At 48.0% G+C, this 22,541-nt stretch overlaps 1 protein-coding gene across 2 annotated transcripts in view; it reads right to left on the reverse strand.

The window, feature by feature from the left end:
• Positions 1-7,783: 7,783 nt before the first annotated feature.
• The window catches only part of LOC145361786 (oxysterols receptor LXR-beta-like), a 33,465-nt gene continuing 18,707 nt past the window's right edge, over positions 7,784-22,541 (reverse strand). For both annotated transcript variants that reach the window (XM_080217761.1, XM_080217760.1), the window contains exons 4-11: positions 21,193-21,351; positions 19,223-19,492; positions 17,824-18,032; positions 16,854-17,033; positions 16,110-16,209; positions 12,767-12,880; positions 11,907-12,001; positions 7,784-8,318 (exon numbers count right to left, since the gene is read on the reverse strand). In XM_080217761.1, the coding sequence (XP_080073887.1) occupies positions 8,172-8,318; positions 11,907-12,001; positions 12,767-12,880; positions 16,110-16,209; positions 16,854-17,033; positions 17,824-18,032; positions 19,223-19,492; positions 21,193-21,351 (1,274 nt within the window). In that variant the 3' untranslated portion in view covers positions 7,784-8,171. The remainder of the gene's footprint in view (positions 8,319-11,906; positions 12,002-12,766; positions 12,881-16,109; positions 16,210-16,853; positions 17,034-17,823; positions 18,033-19,222; positions 19,493-21,192; positions 21,352-22,541) is intronic.

A 22,541-nucleotide genomic window follows, 5' to 3' on the forward strand; every position in this document is an offset into this window, starting at 1 on the left:
GGTGACTGTGCGGAGTTTGCACTTTCTCCCCGTGTCTGTGTGCATTTCCTCTGGGGGCTCCTGTTCCCTCCCGCAGTCCGAAAACTGTGAAGGTTAAATGGGCTGTCCATGCTAAATTAACCCTTCTTGTCCAAAGATGTGCAGGTTAGGTGGATTGGCCATGGTACATTACCCCTTAGTGTCAGGAGGACTAGCAGGTTATGGGGATTGGGCCTGGTTGGGATAATTGCCAGTGCAGACTTGATAGGCCAAATGGCCTCTTTCTGCTCTGTAGGGATTCTATGATTCTCCCCTTTTCGCTTGCTCAAAACCTATCACATTTTTACCTTCTCCTCATTCTGTTGCTAAGTCACCGACTTGAACTGTTAACTCTTGTTTCTATCTCCAGAGACACTGTCTGCTGATTATAGAAAACATAGAAACATAGAACAGTACAGCACAGTACAGGCCCTTCGGCCCTCAATGTTGTGCTGAGCTATGTCCAAACCCAAGATCAAGCTATCCCACTCCCTATCATTCTGGTGTGCTCCATGTGCCTATCCAATAACCGCTTGAAAGTTCCTAAAGTGTCCGACTCCACTATCACAGCAGGCAGTGCATTCCACACCCCAACCACTCTCTGAGCAAAGAATCGACCTTGGACATCCCTCCTATATCTCCCACCATGAGCCTTATAGTTACACCCCCCTAGTAACAGCTACATCCACCCGAGGAAATAGAGTGGACGTGCAGTGACTATCTACCACCCTCAAATTATTTTCAGCATTTTCTGTTTTTCTTTAATCTCCTGTTGCTGTTTTGATTTAAGATCTCCACCATCTGTCATCTTTTGCTTTTGTTTTTTGTCGAACTGGTAAAGCATTTCAAGCTTCCTAGGCTGAGTCGCAGCTGCCCTCCTGGGGATTAAAAGCATTGCCCAAGGACAAATCTGCATAAAACAAGTGATAATTAACCTGCCCTGAGCCTGTTTCTCATTGAATAATCTGCGCAGTAACTCGGTCAACGTAAAGCCTCGAGGTGGTGTACGAAAGGCTGTATTTATTTATTCCTTCACAAGGTGTGGAGGCGCTGGCCTAGTGGTTTTATCACTAGAGTATTAATCCAGAAACGCAGTTAATGTTCTGGGGACCTGGATTCGAATCCCTCCATGGGAAATGGTGGAATTTAAATTCAATAAATCAAATCTGGAATTAAGAATCTACTGATGTCCATGAAACCATTGTTGATTGTCAAGGAAAAACTCATCTGGTTCACTAACGTCACTTTAGGGAAGGAAATCTGCCATTCTTACCTAGACTGGCCTACATGTGACTCCAGAGCCACAGCAATGTATCTGATTCTTAGCTGCCCTCTGAAACGGCCTAGCAAGCCACTCAGTTGTGAAGAAGGGATGGGGAGATGCCGGCGTTGGACTGGGGTGGGCACAACACCAGGTGAGGGTCCAAGAGGTTATATGGAATCACGAGCTTTCGGAGCGCGGCTCCTTCCTCAGGTGAGCGGATTCCAAATAAACCCGTTGGGCTCTAACCCGGTGTCGTGAGACAGTTGTCAAGGCAGCAGCTCACTACCCCCTTCTCAAGGACAATTAGGGATGAGCAATAAATGCTGGCCTAACCAAGCAATGCCCATGTCCCCATGAATGAATAAAAAAATGTGGGCTGTTCTTAAGTGCCCAAAGATGGAGAACCACTGGGGAATTTGCTGAGGGTTCCTCCTGTTCCAACTGTGTGTGTGTGTGTGTGTGTGTGTGTGTGTGTGTGTAAAAATGAGGGTGCGGGGGAGGAGAGACAAAGCAGAGAAAGCCCCCTGAGCGAAATTCATCAACTGGGGAGTAAATGCGAGAAGGAGCAAGTCAAGTGTGAAGGAAACAACATAATATGCACACTGCAGTCCCAGTACCAATGGATCCAGGTTAATATTTTAATTGCCAACAAACAACGATTGACTGAGAAATATTTTTCCAAACCGTTATGGATCCTGTAGCCAGCTCTTCAAACGAAAACATCCACCTCCCCAGATGAATCAGGCTGAATTTTATTAGCATCGCTGAACTGTATCAGACTAGTCTTGCTCGGCAATTAACTCGCAGACGGATGCCAATCTCCCACGTGAACATCACCCCTAAAGCTCTTTTAACATGCGCACCACGCATGATGTACCACTCAAACCTGTCGGCACTCACTGCCCAGACTCTCACACGTGAAGAGTGGCAGCTCCCAACACAGCCAGAGACCATGGAACCTGCCCCTCCCAGCTTGAATTAACTCTTTCCCACCACCACCCCCCCCCCACCCCACCCCACCAAGGGAGTTACAAAAGGCTGCAGAAACCAGAAATCCCCAACTTGGAAAACTGGATTGGGGTGAGTGGTAGAAAAGATTCCTTCCCATCCCATTCTACACCATCACCCATAATTACAATGGCCTCCAAAGTGTTCCAGAGGGAGACGGAAAGGAAAAATATTGAAACTACATGGATAAAAGCAAATTACTGTGGATGCTGGAATCTGAAACTAAGAGAGAAAATGCTGGAAAATCTCAGCAGGTCTGGCAGCATCTGTAAGGAGAGAAAAGGGCTGATGTTGCGTCCCGACGACCATTTGACAAGGGTATCCTGGACTCGAAACGTCAGCTCTTTTCTCATCTTACAGATGCTGCCAGACCTGCTGTGATTTTCCAGCATTTTCTCTTTTGGAAACCACATGGCTGGCTTCGGGGCAGCGCTGGCAAAGGCCCTTCAGCAATGACTTCAGATCCCCACAAACCTGAAAATAAAACTCCAACCCAAAAAGGTCAGAATCTGAACTCGAGCATGGAAAATCGTTACGGTGCTGATTCTGCCCACCAGCTGGGGTCACAAGGAGGATGATCACTGGGGTCAGATGGACCAGTACCCAGCAAGACACATCACCTTCAAGTGAGGTGGAGAGAGTGTCGCAGAAGCCTGAAGCCCAAGTAGACACTCATGGTTAAGACACGAGCTGTGTCCATCTTTTCCATTAGTTCCTACCCCTCCTCCTGCAATCTCACTCTTTCCCTTCTGCAAACAATGGAAATGATCCCTTTAGCCTCTCTGTTCTGGGTGCAGCAGCTGGTTCTACATTAGTCTTTGAATCAAGGATACCTCTTTCTAGACGGAATGCCTTCTCTTTGGGTGCCTCAGAATCCCAACACACTGAACAGGCTTTGGGATCAACAAGTCTGCGACAGAGCATCTTTTATAAGCCCTCACCCCCGTCCTATCCCTGATATTTACCATGGCTAACCCATCTAAACCTACACATCTTTCAAAAAAAAAGTTTATTTATCAGTGCCAAAAGTGCACTGCAATGAAGTTACTGTGAAAATCCCCGAGTCACCACACTCTGGCACCTGTTTGGGTAACGCTGAGGGAGAATTTAGCACAGCCAATGCAACCTAACCAGCACGTCTTTGGGACTGTGGGAGGAAACCCACACAGACACAGGGAGAATGTGCAAACTCCACACACAATTATCCAAAACCGGAACTGAACCCTAGTCTCAGTAGCGTGGTGAGGTAGCAGCGCTAACCAGTGCTCTGAAGGGAAATTTATCTGGGCCACCACAGGACAAATTTGGCTTATTATTTGGGAGAGAGTGTGTGATACGGAACGCACTGGATGTTAAGGGAAGACTTCTTTGGAGTTGGTAGTGGAGCACATTGTCTGGGACCTCAGTAAAGGAAGCTCAAAACCGCTCTGTGAAAACTGACCCCTGAATGCCCAGCGCTGGCAACTGGGGCTTTTACAACAGAGGGTGCTTCATTTCTGTCAGTGCTAACACCTCATGGCACGGCGGCACAGTGGTTTGGCAGTGCTGCCTCACAGCGCCAGGGACCCGGGTTCAATTCCCGGCTTGGGTCACTGTCTGTGTGGAGTCTGCACTTTCTCCCCGTGTCTGCGCGGGTTTGCTCCAGTTTCCTCCCACAGTCCGAAAGACGTACTGGTTAGGGTGCATTGGCCGTGCTAAATCCTCCCTCAGTGTACCCAAACAGGCGCCAGGATGTGACGACTAGAGGATTTTCACAGTAACTTCGTTGCAGTGTTAATGTAAACCTTACTTGTGACACTAATAAATAAACAAACAAACTTTAATCCCTGAATCGAATGAGTACAAACACCCCCACCTGTAAAAAGATTCTAAAGCTTTATTGTGCAATACTGTTCATGTCCTGCATTGTAATTCCAATTGTACCAACGTAAGGCAGGGAGTATAATCCCCATCAGTACCCAATAACGTGCTACAGTCCAGGCAGCAACGGACAAAGAGCGGTGCCAATAAAATTTAGCCCGATTCCACTCCCACCCTCCAATCTCCTCTCAAATCCCACACTCAGGGAGAAGGCCCATGCTTAAAGGGACACGGCAAACAAGGAAGCACAACGAGTGTTTGAAAATTACACGAGGCTGTGGCTTTTTCTAACTGGAGCAAAAATTTAAAAGGGCAAGACGAGAGCCCGAGTGCAATTAAGTCAGCAGGACTGCGCAAGGTGAGAAGCAAGCTTTCCAGTCCACACAACGGCAAAGAGGCACATTTTCTTATTACACAGAACTATGCAGATAAGGTGGGAAGGGAGAGAACGGAAAACCTCCCAGGGAAAAACCCTCAGCAGAACAAACAAATTGGTAATTTTGTACATTCAAGGTGTGCGGTGTAAGAATTCCACTCAAGGTACCAAAAAAAAATACGGAAGCGGGCGGGGGGGGTGTTGTTAAAATAAAGCAGAAGTTAAAACTCAATGCTTTTGTTTTATTCATTCTAAAGTGCTTCCCCAAATCATAAATTGAAAAAGAAAACACAAATCATGCCTTCAATTTCCTTTTCGTTCATGGGGTGACAGGCCCTATTTACAAAGTACAACATAGACACAAGGTCTGGGAGCAGGTTAGCCTGCCCGCTCTCTCAGACCCGCTCACTGCCCAGTTCCACCCTCCCACCCACCCTCTAATCAAAGCAAACAGAGCACAATTAATTCGGGAAAAGTCTAAAACAAAAAAATACTCGGGCATGGAAATGAATTGGACCCCCTAACTTCTTTAGGATAAATCTGGAAGCTGCCATTCCACCATCGCCGGGCAGTTTTAGCCACAAGCCTGGCCACCGTGGCAACCTGGGAAATTGGAGTGGTCTGAGTCAGGGATGGAGGGGCAGTGACCTCGACTTTGACTCCCGATCCGTGCCCCAATCTGAGGGGATGAGGTCATCGCAATTGGCCTCAGACTCTTTGGCGAGACAGAGGAGGAGGAATGGGTTTTCCAGTTAGTGCTGGGAAGTGTGCACGCTGGCCAAAAAAAAACAGTTTGAGCTCGAGCGCCGATTCCCTGGGGAGAGCAGGCCATCACTGCTATGGATCACCGTGTGCGAGGGTTTGTTTGGGAGGGATACCAGAAGGCCCCCCCAATCCCCACAGTCACTAACTGGTTCACTAATGTCCTTTAGGGACGGAAATCTGCCATCCTTGGGCGTTCTGGCCTCCATGCGACTCCAGACCCAAAGAGCAAGAGAGTGGGCCTAACCCTGAAGCCACTCAGTTGTAGAGGTGGTGGTGGCTCGATGCCTTCAAGAGGGGAGACCTTAGGAGGAGTCTGGGACTCAAGACAGCCATTCAATTCCTCATCTCTACCTGAGTTCCTTTTTGTGTCAACACAGCCAGAGGAGTGAAACCTGGGGAAACATATAAGAAACAAAGCGAGGGAAGCATTTATTATATCCTCTTGCTGTGCAAATATTGGGATGGGTGGGGAAATCAATGATTCATACAAGATGGCAGTGAATATGTTGACAATGGTCATTTGGGCAAAAAACATGGGCCAGATTTCTCCGGCCGTTCATGCCAGTGGGATGCCCTGATCCTGCCGGCAGCGCACCCCCAATCGCGGGTTTCCCGCCGGCCTGCGCTGTGGTCAACAGGAATTCCCACTGACAGTGGTGGGACTGGAGAATCCCGCCGCTAGCAAACAGCGTGCCACCTCCCGCTGCTGGGGAACACGCAGCCGGCAGGCCGGAGAATCTCGCCTGTGTTCTTCGTTTGCAAAGAGCACTGGCACAGGGCCGTGGAGTGATTGCCCACTGGCTGGTTACGGTGCTGCGGTGTTATGCCCACCTCCCTGCTCCCCAACGCGAGATGCAGAGAGAGAACCACTTCCATAGGCTTCAGAACAAAAACACACATTTGCAGCAGTTCCAAACAGTCCATCCCCAATCTGATGTCCAAATCAGATTAATTTTGGCTCAGGCCTTCAAACATTCATCTTTGAATATATTCCCACTGAGCACAACTTTCCCTTTCTTTTTAATATAAAAAACATTCTCTTCATTCATTTTTCTCTCGCTGGCTGCATTTTTGCTCTCTTGCCCACTCATGTGAACATCCTAAAGTTGGACGTCATAATCAGATGGGTCATGAGGGAAGTGTTCGATGTTTGCAGTGAAAGGATCATAGAATCCCTACAGTGCAGAAGGAGGCTGTTCGGCCCATCAGGTCTGCACCAGCCCGCCCAGGCCCTATTCCCATAACCCCACATATTTACCATGCTTAAACCCCTAACTCTAGAGCCAATTTAACATGGCCAATCGACCTAACCCATACATTTTTGGACTGTGGGAAGAAATTGAAACACCCGGAGGAAACCCATGCAGACTCCGCAGTCAGTGACTCGAGACTGGAATTGAACCCGGGTCCCTGGCGCTGAGAGGCAGCAGTGCCACCGTGCTGCCCCTGGGATGAAATCAGACAGAGGGATGTGCACGTACACAGACAGAAAATGAAAAGCAGACAGAGAGAATAAAACACATACATATTAGATACGGTCAAAGATGAGGTCCAGTGATAGGTGAGACACAGAGAAGATGAGAAGTACAAACAGGTGAATCAACAGAATGCAAATAAAGACAAGTGCATTCATCAAAGGAAGGAAAATCTCTGAAGGCTTCAACCAATGCTCAGAGATAATCTTCTCCCTTCCCAAGATTGGTTGGCAGAATGTAGCCAGTTCCTCAACTCACACAGTCACTAACTGGTTCACTAATGTCCTTTAGGGATGGAAAGCTGCCATCCTTGGGCGTTCTGGCCTCCACGTGACCCCAGACCCAAACAGCAAGTTAGTGGACGTGACTCTGAGGCCACCTGGTGGTAGACAAGATGGTGGGCTCACCACCACCAACCCAAGGGCAATCAAGGATGGGCAATAACTGGGCCAGTGACAACAACATCCTACTGAGTCCAAAATGCCACAGGCATCCGAGAATAACAGGGGGGTGGGGGGGGGGGGGCAGTGGGAGGAGGACTTTGTGCAATTCTCATCAGCAGGATGCCTGACTGAGATAACCCCTTCAGAGATAACAATAATCGATGCCCCAATCTCATAGCCAACAGCGAGTTACAAGGTCATTCTCACAAACCTCAGTAAGTCGCATCAACGACCAACGGTTCATTGCTTCAGAGATCAAGGTGACTGGCAAAGGGTGATGTAGTGCTTAACGCTTGTGTAAAAAAATCAAAACAGTTTTCTTCTCTGCACAATGTTGTCCCATTCTGCACAGCAAGATCCAACATCCCTTCATTCGAAAGGTGACAAAAAGCTTTCAGGTGAACACACGTAGGGTGGTCGCTGCGATGACCACCTCCCCAATACCAGACCGCAATTCATCTCTTTGTGAAAACTTGCTCGCCGTAAACCGAAAATAAATCATTGAACTTCATATTAGCGGGCCACAAAAATAAAGACATCACTGTTAAAATCTTTTTTGTTTTTGCGGGCGGGGGGAGCGGGGTGGTCAGTAAAAATGCTTATTAAACAATGAAGGAAGCAGTGGGCTAATGGAATAAAACCACGGAGTCAGGAATAAGTAGGGAATTAAATCTCTGATTGGAGCTCAGTCCAGTAAGTGCAGCAACGCTTGTCTCCTCAACATCTAGATATCCAAGTCCTATATTCATGTAAAGTTTGATATCTGTCTCTTTATATAAATCTTCCCTCGCCTGCATGTAGGTCAGGCCCAGTTGGGTCTCTCTCTCCTTCGAGTTTTAGTTTTTAATAAACAAAAACAGGCAGATTTTGTTTCTCCCCACCTCCAATTCTCTCTTCAGTACTCGTAAAAAAAAGAGTCTACTCCACCCTGCTCCTCTCCTGCTAATGGCCTTCTCTCTCGTTCACTCGTGAACGTCCCAGATTTCAGAGAGCAGGGGTGGCAGCTTCTTGTCCTGAAGCCTGAGGGCAAAGACCTGCTCCGAGTGGACACTGCTCAGGGTCCGGAGGCTGACCAGCTTCATCAGCATGCGGGGGAACATCAGATGATCCTGCAACAACAGAAAGGAAAGACGCTCTTAAAAAAAAATCATTCCACGCAGGAGGAGGCTATGCCAACACACTGACCAAGGTTGACCAACCGACTCAAGAACAGCTTCTTCCCTGCTGCCATCAGACTTTTGAATGGACCTACCTTGCATTAAGTTGATCTTCCTCTACACCCTAGCTATGACTAACACTACATTCTGTTCTCCTCCCCTTCTACATAAGAACATAAGAAATAGGAGCAGGAGTAGGCCATCCAGCCCTTCGAGCCTGCCCCGCCATTCAATAAGATCATGGCTGATCTGTCGTGGCTCAGTTCCACATTCCCGCCCTCTCCCCATAACCCTTAATCCCCTCGCTTATCAAAAACCCATCAACCCGCATCTTAAAAATATTTAGCGAGGCAGCCTCCACCACTTCAACGGGCAGAGAATTCCAGAGATTCACCACCCTTTGAGTGAAGAAGTTCCTCCTCAACTCCGTTCTAAACCGCCTCCCCTTTATCTTGAGGCTGTGCCCCCTAGTCCTACTGTCTTTTTTGAGCGGGAAGAGTCTCTCCACCTCTATCCTATCCATCCCATTCATCATCTTATACGTCTCAATGAGATCTCCCCTCATTCTTCTAAACTCTAACGAGTACAAGCCTAGTTTATTCAGCCTCTCCTCACAGCTCCGGTATCAGCCTAGTAAACCTCCTCTGCACTCCCTCCAAGGCCAAAATATCTTTGCGCAGGTGCAGCGCCCAAAACTGCACACAGTACTCCAGCTGCGGCCTCACCAATGCCCTATACAGCTGCAGCAAGACCTCCCTACTTTTATATTCAATCCCCCTCGCTATGAAGGCCAGCATCCCATTCGCCTTCCTGACCACCTGCTGCACCTGCAAGCTGGGTTTTTGCGACTCATGCACAAGGACCCCGAGGTCCCTCTGCACCGTCGCCTGCTGCAGTTTTTCGCTACGTAAGTAATAGTCCTTCCTACCATTATTTCTACCAAAGTGGACCACCTCACACTTGCCAACTATGAATGGTATGTATAGCGCGCAAGAAACAATACTTTTCACTGTATGTTAATACATGGGACAATAATAAATCAAATCACATCAATTTCACCCATTGCACTTGTGCCAGCTCTCTGAACTCCAATTAATCATGGGCACAGTAAGAAGTCTCACACCAGGTTGAAGTCCAGCACGTTTATTTGGCAGGTCCATTCTCTGGCAGCAGGAAAGAAGCTGTTCTTGAGTCAGTTTATTCGGTATTACGAGCTTTCGGAGCTCTGCTCCTTTCTCAGTGAGTGAAGGGGCAGCAAAGGAGCATCAGGTGGCCTTCATCACCTGATGAAGGAGCAGCGCCCCAAAAGCTCGTGCTACCAAAATAAACCTTCTGGACTTTAACTCGGTGTGGAGAGACTTCTTACTGTGCCCACCCCAGTCCAACAGTGGCATCTCCACCTCACAATCAATCGTGGTTAGCACTGCTGCCTCACAGCACCAAGGAACCGTATTCAATTCTGGCCTTGGACGACTGTCTGCGTGGAGTTTGCACGTTCTCCCCGTGGGTTTCCTCGGGGTGTGTCGGTTTCCTCCCACACTCCAAAGGTGTGCAGGTGAGGTGGATTAGCTGGGCTAAATTGCCCCTTAGTGTCCCATGATGTGAAGGTTAGGGTGGACTGGCCATGCTAAATTGCCCTTAGTGTCCAAAGATGTGTAGGTGAGGTGGATTAGCCATGGGAAGTGTGTGGGGTTACCGAGATAGGGTGGGGCAAGGGCCTGGGAAAGATACTCTGTCAGACAGCTGGTCCTTCTGCACTGTAGGGATTCTATGATTCATATCCAATTGCCTTTTCGAAAGTTACGATTGAATCTGCTTCCACATCTCCTTCAGGCATTGCACTGAAGGGTGTAACAAATCACTGTGCGAAAAGTAATCTCATCTATGGATAGACTGTTGTCGGTGCAAACTCAATGGGCTGAATGGCCTCCTTCTACGTTGTAAGGATTCTACCTCCACTCTGACTCTTCCACCAGTTGACATAAATCGATGACCTCTGGTTATCATCCAGCCAATGGTAAATACTGCTCTCCATTACGTGGACACTTGACAATTTGTAAGACAGGAGCAGGCCACTTGGCCTGTCATGTCAAGAAAGGAGCAAGAGGAGGCCATTTGGCCCTTCGAGCCTGCTCCACCACTCATCACGATCATGGCCGATCTTCCAACTCAAAAGCCTAACCCTGCTTTCTTCCTATTACCTTTGATACCATTCGCCCCAAGTGCTATTTCCAGCCGCTTCTTGAATACATTCAGTGAAACATTATAACCAAGGCTCCGCAAACCATCATGCGGCACTTTTTCCAGGCAAAGTGGAAGATGTTCACCCCATGGAGAGTGTTTATCCCTCAACCAACACCTACAGATCCATTATCTGGTCATTATCATAGCACAGCTTACAGGATCTTGCTGTGCATAATTTGGCTGACATACCTTCTTTTTAAGTTGCAAGTTTATTTCCAAGTATCAGGAGTAGGCTCTCATTAACACTGCAATGAAGTTACTGTGAAAATCCCCTAGTCGCTACACTCCAGCACCTGCTCGGGTACACTGAGGGAGGATTTAGCACCCTAACCGGCATGCCTTTTGGACTGTGGGAGGAAACCGGAGCACCCGGAGGAAACCCATGCAGACACAGGGAGAACGTGCAGTCTCCACACAGACAGCTGAGAATCGAGCCCGGGCCCCGGCGTTGTGAGGCAGCAGTGCTAACCACTGTGCCTCCTGGAAAATCTAGCACCAAAGGAGGCCATTGGGCCCATCGGGTCCTTAAACCCCTAAAATGGGATATTCGGCCCAATCCTATTTTCCTGTTCTTTGTACATCACGCTGTAGATTACTGCACTGCAATTGCACATCCATTTTTCAAAAGAAAATTGCGATGACGGTTTCTGATTCAACCAGCCTCTTTTGTTGATGAGTTTAAATTTTAAACCATATTTAATACATTTATTTAAAATTATGAGGGATTTTGACACACAGACAAAAAGAGGGACCATTTCCACTAGTAGAAGGGTTGATATCTAGAGGGCACAGGTTTAGGATCATTGACAAAAATCTCGGAGTTTGTGATTTGATTTACTATTGTCACTTGCATTGGGTTACAGTGAAAAGTATTATTTCTTGCACACTGTGCAGACAAAACATACCATTCAGAGAGTACATAGGAGAGAAGGAAAGGAGAGAGCGCAGAATGTAGTGTTACAGTCATAGGTGGGGCGTAAAGCTAAAAGTATATTTGCTCACCGAGTTATTGTGATCTGGAAGCACAAGTAATAGTAACTTTAAAAGGGGAAGGAGTTCTGTAACTGAAACACAAACCATTGCAGGACTATGGGGCAAGGGGGTAAAATGTGAGACAAACTGGATTGTTCTTTCAAAAGAGCCAGCATGTCGTGACGGGCCAACTGGCCTCCTCCTTTCTCCTTCATTATAAACAGTGACAATGCTTCAAAATTCATTCTGCAGAGCGTCCCGTGGAGCCCAGAGGTTGCAACAGCCACTATACAAATGCACATCTTTCTGCATTGCCGAGCCTACCTTTGGTCTCTTGATGCGCAAGTACGAATGAAGTGCCTCAACATACGGCTGCTGGAGCCTCTCGACTAATTGATGGTCTTGAACGTTCGGGCGGTCTGTGAAGACAGAAATTCCAAAGTCATTCAAATGAATCACAGAATCCCTCACAGTGCAAAAGGAGGGCATCTGGCCCATCAAGTCTGCACTGACTCTCCGACACAGCATCTTACTCAGGCCCTATCCCCACAACCCCTCATATTCTCTACAGCTAATCCATCTAACCTGCACATCTTTGCACACTAAGTGGGTTCCCTCCAGTTGCTCCGGTTTCCTCCCACAGACCCAAAACCTCCCTCAGTGTACCCAAACAGGTGCCAGAGTGCGGTAACTAGGAGATTTTCATAGTAACTTCATTAGTGTTAATGTAAGCCTAATTGTGACAAATAAATAAACTTTTACCCCAAGATCACGACCCCCTAGTCTAAATTCTCCAGTCTGGGGAAACATTGTCTTGGCATCAGGTTGCACAGTGGATGATCTGTCTGTGTAGAGTTTGCACATTCGCTGTGTCTACGTGAGTTTCCTCCCACGTTCTGAAAGACGTGCTGGTTAGGGGTGCATTGGCTGTGCTAAATTCTCCCTCAGTGTTCCCGAACAGGCGCAGGAGTGTGGCGACTAGGGGATTTTCACAGTAACTTCACTGCAGTGTGAATGTAAGCCTTACTTGTGACACTAATAAATAAACTTTACTTTTTAGTGTTTGGTACTGACACTGGTGAGCCTCAAAAGGGAAGAGGTCCCGTTTTCCTCCCATTCTTGGTGAGCACAGGACGATTTCTTTCATTTAAATAAAAATTTAAAACACAAAGAAAAGGAGAAACCTGCAGAGAAGATGTTGATGGCAATCAGCAGGGCGTACTCGGCATCATCCAACTGCAGTTTCCTCATGCCCTTCGAGAACTCGAAGATCGGGTTAATGAATTCAAACTGCAACCCTAAGCAAGGGAGAGAATGAGAGGGAGAGAGCTATAGGTTATAGAATAGACTCTTCGAATTATAGAATCCCTACAGTGCAGAAGCAGGCCATTTGGCCCACCTGCACCGACCACAATCCCATCCAGGCCCCATCCCCTTAACCCCGTATACTTACCCCGCTAATCCCCCGACACTAAGGAGCAATTAGGTAGAACGGACGTGGGAGAGGATGTTTCCACAGTGGGTGAGACTAGAACTCGAGGACACAACCTCAGGATGAAGGGATGCTCCTCGAAAATGGAGATGAGGAGGAATTTCTTCAGCCAGAGGGTGGTGGATCCATAGAACTCTTTGATTTGATTTGATTTATTGTTGTCACATGTATTAGCACACAGTGAAAAATATTGTTTTTTGCACACTATACAGACAAAGTATACCGTTCATAGAGAAGGAAAGGAGAGAGTGCAGAATGTAGTGTTACAGTCATAGCTAGGGTGTAGAGAAAGATCAACTTAATGCAAGGTAAATCCATTCAAAAGTCTGGTGGCAGCAGGAAAGAAGCTGTTCTTGAGTCGGTGTGTGATCTCAAACTTTATCATTTTCCTGACAGAAGAAAGTGGAAGAGACCCACTCAGGGTGTGCAGGATCCTTAATTATGCTGGCTGCTTTGCTGAGGCAGCTAGAAGTGTAGACAGAGTCAATGGGTGGGAGGCTGGTTTGTGTGATGGACTGGGCTGCAGAGGCCAAAATAATTGAGTGTCTTGAAGACAGAGATATATAGGTTCTTGATCAATAAGGGGATCAGGGATTACAGGAAGGCGGCAAGAAAATGGGGAGAGAATCATATCAGCCATGATTGAATGCTGGAGCAGACTCGATGGGCCAAATGGCCTAATTCTGCACCGCCAATGCATCTAAGCAGCACGTCTTTCAGACTGTGGGAGGAAACTGGAGCACCCGGAGGAAACCCATGCAGACACAGGGAAAACGAGCAGACTCTGTACAGACAGTGACCCAAGCTGGGAATCGAACCCAGGTCCCTGGCACTGTGAGGCAGCAGTGCTAACCACAGTGGTGACTGTGTGTAGAGTTTGCACATTGTCCCCATATGGGTTTCCTCCCACAGTTCAAAGATGTGCGGGTTAGGTGGATTGGCTGTGTGTGTGTGTGTGTGTGTGTGTGTGGAAACTAGCTTGGGTAAATACATGGGGTTATGGGGCTAGGGCCTGGGTGGGATTGTGGTCTTGATGGGCTGAATGGCCTCCTTCTGGACTCTAGGGGTTCAATGAAATAAATTGCCCCTGCGTGTCAGCGGGGGTAACCAGGGTAAATACATGGGGTTGGGGATAGGGCCTGGGTGGGATTGTTTACGGTACTGGCTCAATGGCCTCCATGTGTACCGAAGGGGTTCTCAACCAACCTGCACCAGAGTCGAGGGCTGTGGTAAATAAAACCACAAAACCGCACAGATGATACTGAAAGATGGTTGTGTGTGATTGTGCCACAAGCCTCCAATTAGATAACACCGAAAAACAGAACGTAAAGACATTTTGCCCAGTTCCTCCCCATAATTCTCCAAGTCTAGAAAGGGGTGTGAGTGAATGTGTAGGATGGAGAAATCTCTTCTGGCTGGAAGTCTCCCATCACTGCTCACCATTTAAATTCAGGCTATGCTGCATCTGCCTCCTTCACTCAATTTTAGACAACTGCCTCCCCCTAGTGGTAAGAGCCTTGAGCGGTTAATGAGCCACTCAGAGCAGAGAACCTCTGCTACAATTCCTGACCTACGCTGAGCAAACCAGTCCCTGCCGGTGATAGTGAATTGGGTGGGTGGGTGGGGGCGGGGGGTGCGTGTGCAGTCAGACAGGTATAGCATGCGATGGCTGCTGTGGTTGAATAGGCTCACACATAATGAAGAATGGCCACTTTGTTGAGGTAAGGAAATAGGGAAGACATTTGGACCGTGCGTTGCCGTACTTCTGGTCGCCTCACTATTGGAAGGATGTGATTGTGCTAGAATGGGTACAGAAGGGGTTCACCAGGGCATTGCCCGGGATGGAGTTTGGATTGGATTATTGCTTATGACAGGGTGAGCAGAGAGCAGCTGTTCCCCTTGGTTGAAGGGTCATTCACAAGGGGACAGTATTTTACGGCGAGGAGTAGGACATTCAAGGGGATTTGAGAAAACCCTTTTTCACTCAGAGGGTGGTGGGAATCTGGAACGCACTGCCTGGGAAGGTAATGGAGGCCAAAAACCTTACAACTTTTAAAAAATATTTAGATGAGCACAAAGGCAGCACGGTGGCACAGTGGTTAGCACTGCTGCCTCACAGCGCCACAGACCTGGGTTCGATTCCCGGCTTGGGTCAATGTCTGTGTGGAGTCTGCGTGAGTTTCCTCTGGGTGCTCCGGTTTCCTCTCTCTGTCCAAAAGACATGCTGGTTAGATGCATTGGCCATACTAAATTTGTTAGAGTGTAACTGGTGACAATTTTGTATTGGATGTGATGTGACCAATGTTAACAAGCTGTAAGGGTCAGCTGACCCAGTAAACCATGGAACCAATTAGAGTGATGTAATAGTCAGCTGACTCACTGTAAATAAGAACCTATTGGGAATTGTGGGGAACTTGGATTGGCCTAGGGCGTGGTCCCAAGTTTGGAGTAAAGATGTTTATTAAACCCTTTCTTTGATAAGTCGGGGTAAGTTTTGTTCTATTTTTATTGGCTGCGTCTAAAGAGTTACTTCTGATGAAACAAAATTCTCCCTCAGTGTACCCGAACAGGTGCCGGAGTGTGATGACTAGGGGATTTTCACAGTAACTTCATTGCAGTGTTAACGTAAGCCTACTTGTGAAACTAATAAAGAAACTTTAAAAGTCATAATATTCGAGGATATGGTGCAGGAAAATGGGATTTGCTTGGTGGAAGCTATTATTGTGCAGGCTTGAAGGGGGTTTAAGAAAAAAAGGGTGGCATGGTTAAGTTGGGCCAAAGGGCCTGTTTCCATGCTGTAATCCTCTAGGACTCTACTACACTGTGCTTTTTTCGGAGCTGTATGACTCCATGACTCTTATTTCCCAGCTTTCAGTCTTCCTGGGTGTGGGGGGGGGGGATTGCTAGTGTGGGGAAAGCTGAGATTGAGCTCCTTCAAGGCAGGAGGGAAGATACATTGGCACTGCTAAAAAAAACTGGAAAGGAAATAGATAGCGGCCAGAATCGGGAGAAGTATCGAAAATCTGACAACTCACCAGCTCGTGCAAAATCATCCTTGCTGTAAGTGAAATCCTTGAGGAAGGTGATGCATTCGGTCTCGTGGTTATATCGCCGTGCTGTCTCCAACAACATTATCTGGGGAGGAACACATTTGTGAAAGAGCGAACGCCAGTTACATCTTTGCTTCAGAATCTTGCAGGCGCAGACAGGATTTTCGATTCTGCTTATACATCTGACAGCACCCATCCTCCAGTGCCTTGCCTTAACTGCCTCCGGCACAGCACCGGCAACGCAATGGATCAAGATCCATTTTGTTCTGCAGGATTTGCACTAAACCCTAACTGTGGTCTATACTCCGTGCACAGTGCTGAGTGGGTGCTGGAGGTGTCCCCCTTTGTGTGCGATGTTAAACTGAGGTGCATCGAGTTTGCACCGACCCTCCTAAAGAGCTTCCCATCCTATCCCTGTAACCCCGCACATTTACCATTGCTAATCCACCTAACACGTCCAGGGATACCAGGGCCACTGGTAAATTTCTCTCAACTGCACGTCTTTCGCCTGGCCTACACGTGATTCCAGAGCCACAGCAATGTGATTGACTCTCAACTGCCCTCTGAACAAGGGCAACTAGGGATGGGCAATAAACGGCGACACCCACGTTGCACGAACGAATACAGAAAACTATCCGGCCCCAAACTTCCCAGATGCGGGGTCCGACACCTTCAGTTGCTACTTTAGCCAACAGACAGACAGCCAGCCAGGACTTTCTTTTGTCTTACCTCAATGGTGGACGCCTTCAACAGTGCAATCTGGTCCTCCCGAGAGAGATCGAGGAAGCCCGGGATCTGCTTGGCAAAATCGACAATCTCTTGCACCGAGATGATGGCCAGCTCTGTGAAATGGGCAAAGCGCTGCTGTCGTGTCTCCCTGTTGTGGGGGTCGTTACTCTGTGGCCAGGGCTGGGGACAGAGGGGATAAGAAATTAAACACGATTGACTTTGGGAGATTACTCTTCACACTGACCTGAAATTGGTCGCAAATAATCACCTCCCTTGCCTAAGCAGCAGGTTCGTGAAGCCAACCACCAATTTAAGGTAAGTGGTTAAACCAGTAATGTGGCTCATTTACACTCGTTAGAGATGACATGTGTTCACACACAGGAATCCATTTTCTACAAACAAAGGAATACTTTGGGCGGCGCAATGGTTAGCAGCACTGCTGCCTCTCAGCATCAGGGATCCGGGTTCAATTCTGGCCTTGGGTCATTGTGCAAACTCCGTACATTCTCCCCGTGTCTGCGTGGGTTACCTTTGGGTGCTCTGGTTTCTTCCCACAGTCCAAAGGTATGTGCCCATGCTAAACTGACTCTTAGTGTCCAAAGATGTATAGGCTTGTTGGATTGGCCATGCCAAATTGCACGGGTTACATGGGTTGGCCATGCTAAATTGCCCCTTAGTGTCCAAAGATGTGTGGGTTAGGTGGATTGGCCATGATCAATGCGCAGGGTTACGGGAATCAGGCAGAGGAGTGGGTCTCGGTAGAATGCTCAGAGAGGGTTGGTGCAGACTCGATGGGCTGAAAGGCCTCCTTCTGCACTGTCGGGATTCTACGGACAGCTGAGGGCAGGAGAAGGAAGGGGGAAATGCAGAGAGGAAAAAAAAAATTTCACAGATACTCCTCTTCTAAACACAACAGGAGGAGGAGGCAGGGAGAAAGTGTACATGTTGGAACTTGCTCCAAAAAACTCACCGTTACTTTTGGCTGGTCGCTGAACGATCGCTTGTTGCACTGCTGCTGTGCAGCCACAAGCTGCTGGATCATTTCTTCCTGTTCCACCGTGAGCCTGGCTATGTCCACCATCACCGGCGAGTCCTCTGCCGCCACCACCATGGTCTGCGCCATGTCATCCTCCCGCTTCTTCTGCTTCTTGTTGCGGATCTGCTCTTCTGACAGGACACCTGGAGACCACAACATTTGGGCTAATCAGTCCGGAATTGCATTCACCAGACATCAAAATGATCAACCTAAATACTTATCCATTAACTAGAAAACTGTCAATGTTTTTTTCCCCTCCCCATTCATTCTTCCCCCTAGGAAGAATAAAGGCAGCATAGTGATACACTGGTTAGCACCCTGCCTCACAGCATCAGGAACCCAGGTTCAATTCTGGCCTTGGGTCACTGTCTGCATGGAGTTTGCACATTCTCTCCGTGCCTGCGTGGGTTTCCTCCCTAAGTCCAAAGATGTGCAGGTTAGGTGAACTGGCCATGCTAAATTACCCCTTAATGTCGGGGGACTAGAGTCAGAGGTTTACAGCATGGAAACAGGCCCTTCGGCCCAAGTTGTCCATGCCGCCCTTATTTTTTTTTAAAACCCCTAAGCTAATCCCAATTACCCGCATTTAGCCCATATCTCTCCATAGCCATCATACTGTTGTAACTGTCTAACTAGCTAGGATAAGTGCATGGAGTTATGGGGATAGGGTCTGGGTGGGATGGTGGTCTGATTTATTGTCCTAATCCTAAGTGCAAACTCCACACAGACAGTGACCTGAAACGGGAATCGAACGCAGGTCCCTGGAACTTGCTCTATTGAAGTGTTGGTGCAGACCCGATAGGCAAATGGTCTCCTTCTGCACTGTAGGTATTCTACACCCTCACAACTATTTCCAGTAAAGTTTATTAGTGTTACAAATAGGCTTACATTAACACTGCAATGAAGTAAATTACTGTGAAAATCTCCTAGTCGCTACAGTCCGCCGCCTATTCAGGTACACTGAGGGAGAATTTAGCACAGCCAACGCACTTAACGTGCACATCTTTGGACAGTAAGGGGCAATTTATCACAGCCAATGCACCTAACCAACACCTCTTTTGGACTGCGGGAGGAAGCCCACACAGGCAGTGGCCCAAGCCGGGATTCGAACCCGAATCCTTGGAGCTGTGAGGCAGCAGTGCTAATCTTTGTGCCACCGTGACGCCCCAAACACTGAGATACTCCAGTTGAGTGTCCTGGACTAGCACCAGAGCAGCCAAAGATTAGGTGCATCCACTGGGCTGTTAAACATCATCAGCTCGCACGGTCTACCCCCCACACACCACCACCACCCCATTTCAGAGCGAAACAAACAAGTTTAAAACGTGCTTACAATGTTCCCTCATTCCGGCCTCCCGGCATTTCCGCAGCCGGCACTCCTGGCATTTCCTGCGCATGTACATGTCCATCTCGCACTTGCCGCTGTTCTTGCAGGTGTACTGCGCGTTCTTGATGACACTGCGGCGGAAGAAGCCCTTGCAGCCCTCGCAGCTGAGCACATTGTAGTGGAAACCCGACGCCTTGTCCCCACAGACGCTGCAAACTTCATTCCCCAGCATCTTCGGGGCCGGGCCCTTCTTGCGTTTGATCGTTGGCTCATCCCCTGAAAGGCAAAGCAAAGCAATGAGGTGGAACCGCTCGTAATTAAAGCAGTGCCGCACAACAAAGCAAATAAACACCTTAACAACAGCAATGCACACGTATGTTACTACACCTTTAGTTACCGCTAACCACTGCACCTGAGGCACAGTGGGTTAGCACTGCTGCCTCACAGCACCAGGGACCTGGGTTTGATTCCCGGTTTGGGGTCACTGTCTGTGTGGAGTCTGCATGTTCTTCCTGCATCTGCATGGGTTTTTAAAGCAAAGTTTATTTATTAGTCACAAGAAAGGTTTGCATTAACAGTGCAATGAAGTTACTGTGAAATTCCCTCCGTTGCCACAATCTGGCACCTGTTCGGGTCAACCTTTCATGTCTTTCAGAATGTGGGAAGAAACTGGAGCACCCAGAGGAAACCCACATAGAACGTGCAGACTGCACACAGACAGTGACCTGGGTCCCTGGCACTGTGAAGGAGCAGCGCTAGCCACTGTGCTCCCGTGCCGCCCCTTTTCCTCCGGGTGCTCCGGTTTCCTCCCACAGCCTGAAAGACATGCTGGTTAGGTGGACTGGCGATGCCAAATTCTCCCTCAGTGTACCTGAACTCGGACCGGAATGTGGCAAGTAGGTGATTTTCACAGTAACTTCATTACAGTGTTAATGTAAGCCGACTTGTGACTGATAAATTAACTTTGCTTTTAGTGCCAAGCCCTCTCAGAACCTTATATCCCCCAAGATCACTGGGGAGACAGCAGTCTCATGGTATTGTCGCTGTAACTAGTAATCCAGAGACCCAGGCTGATGCTGTGGGGACCCGGGTTCGAATCCCACCATAGCAGATGATGGAATTTTGAATCTGATGATGATAAAGCTGAAATTAAAAGTCTACTGATAGGAAATAGAAACTAGAAGCGGGAGTAGGCCATTCGGCCCTTCATGCCAGGGACCCAGGTTTGATTCCTGGCTTGGATCACTGTCTGTGTGGAGTTGACGTGTTCTCCCTGCGTCTGTGTGGGTTGCCTCTGGGTGCTCCAGTTTCCTCCCACATTCTGAGGAACATAATTAGGGTACATTAACCCGAACAGGCTCCAGGCTGTGGCGCTAGGGGAATTTCACAGTAACTTCATTGCAATGTTAATGCAAGCCTTACTTGTGACTAATAAATAAACTTTAACAGATCATCTCAAGGTGCTGTACTAGTTTATATTACAGGGAGGCAATGCCTAGAGGTATAATAGCTAAACTATTAATCCAGAAACTCAGCTAACTTTCTGGGGACTCGAGTTCAAATCCCGCCAGGGCAGATGGTGGAATTTGAACTCAATAAAAAATAAAGAATCTACTGATAAACATAAAGTATCAGGGTGGCACAGTAGCACAGTGGTTAGCACTGCTGCCTCAACTCCAGGGACCCGGGCTTCAATTCCCGGCTTGGGTCACTGTCTGTGTGGAGTTTGCACGTTCTCCCTGTGTCTGCATGGATTTCCCCGGGTGTTCCAGTTTCCTCCCACAGTCTGAAAGACATGCTGGTTAGATGCATTGGCCATGCTAAATTCTCCCTCAATGTACCTGAGCAGGTGCCGGAGTGTGGCGACGAGGGGATTTTCACAGTAACTTCATTTCAGTGTAAATGTAAGCCTTACTTGCGACACTAATAAATAAACTTTCTTTTTCTTTCTTTTGTTAAAAGAAGTAAGACCTTACCACAGATACTTAGGGAAAGTTCTGGGTCGGTAGAGAAAGACCCATTGTGGAGAGTGGCGATAGAGTCACCACCCTCCTCCACTTCCTCTTCCTTCACATGATGCTGTGCGCTGTCAGCACTGTCCTCAGTGAGGGTATCAGTGACACTCTTGTCATCTTCTGAAAATAAGAGTGAAAAAAAAGCAAGAACAAAATAACCCACGTCAATAAAACTTAACAATGACATAAAGCAAAACATTACAATTTCCCCGAAAACAAAATCTTAGGAACGTCACTGAATTGTAATAGCACAGGAGGAGGCCATTTGGCCCATCTGGTCTGGGCAAGCTCTCTAAATGAGCAATGCACCGAGTGCCGTTCTTTCGCCTTCTGCTGTAACCTTGCACATTCTTCTTTTTCAGATGATAATCCAATTCTTTTTTGAAAGCTTTGATTGAACCTGTCTCCTCCACTCTCTCAGGCAGCACGTTCTAAACCCTATCCACTCGCTGTGTGAAGGAAGTTTCACCTCGTGTCTCCAATGCTTCTTTTATCAACGATCTCAAATCTGCGTCCCTCTCGTTCTCAATCCTTCCACCAATGGGAGCAATTTCTCCCAAATTCGGACCTCTCGTGATTTTGAGCACCTCAATCGAATCTCCTTTCAACCGGTGGTTAGCACTGCTGCTTCACAACGCTGGGGACCTGGGTTCAATTCCCGGCTTGGGCAACTGTCCATGCAGAGTCTTCACATTCTTCCCATGTCTGTGGGTGCTCCAGTTTCCTCCCACAGTCCGAAAGGCGTGTTGGTTCATAGAAACCTTACAGTGCAGAAGGCTGCCATTCAGCCCATTGTGTCTGTACTGATCACAATCCCATCCCAGACTCTATTCCCACAACCCACACACTTATTCCGTTAATCCCTTTAACCTACACATCCCGGGATGCTAAGGAGCAATTCAGTATGGCCAATGCATCTAACCCGCACATCTTTGCTCGCTAAGGGGCAATTTGGCCTGGCCAATCAACCTAATCTGCATATCTTTGGAGTATGGGAGGAAACCGGAACACCACAGGAAACCCATGCAGAGGCAGGGAGAATGTGCAAACTCCACAAAGAGTGCCCCAAGCTGGGAATCAAACCTATGTCCCTGGAGCTGTGAGGCAGCTGTGCTAACCATTATGCCACCCCATAGTTAGGTGCTAAATTCTCCCTGAGTGTACCCAAACAGGAGTGTGATTTTCACAGTAACTTCATTGTGGTGTTAATGCAAGCCTATTTGTGACGCTGATAAATATACTTTAAAACCTTGAACAAAGAGCAGGGCAGTGGGTCGGACAGCTCTTTCCAAGGGGCAGCAGCTGCACGA

Source organism: Carcharhinus amblyrhynchos, chromosome 35 (assembly GCF_965287045.1).
Source record: "Carcharhinus amblyrhynchos chromosome 35, sCarAmb.v2.hapA, whole genome shotgun sequence".
Taxonomy (NCBI): domain Eukaryota; kingdom Metazoa; phylum Chordata; class Chondrichthyes; order Carcharhiniformes; family Carcharhinidae; genus Carcharhinus; species Carcharhinus amblyrhynchos.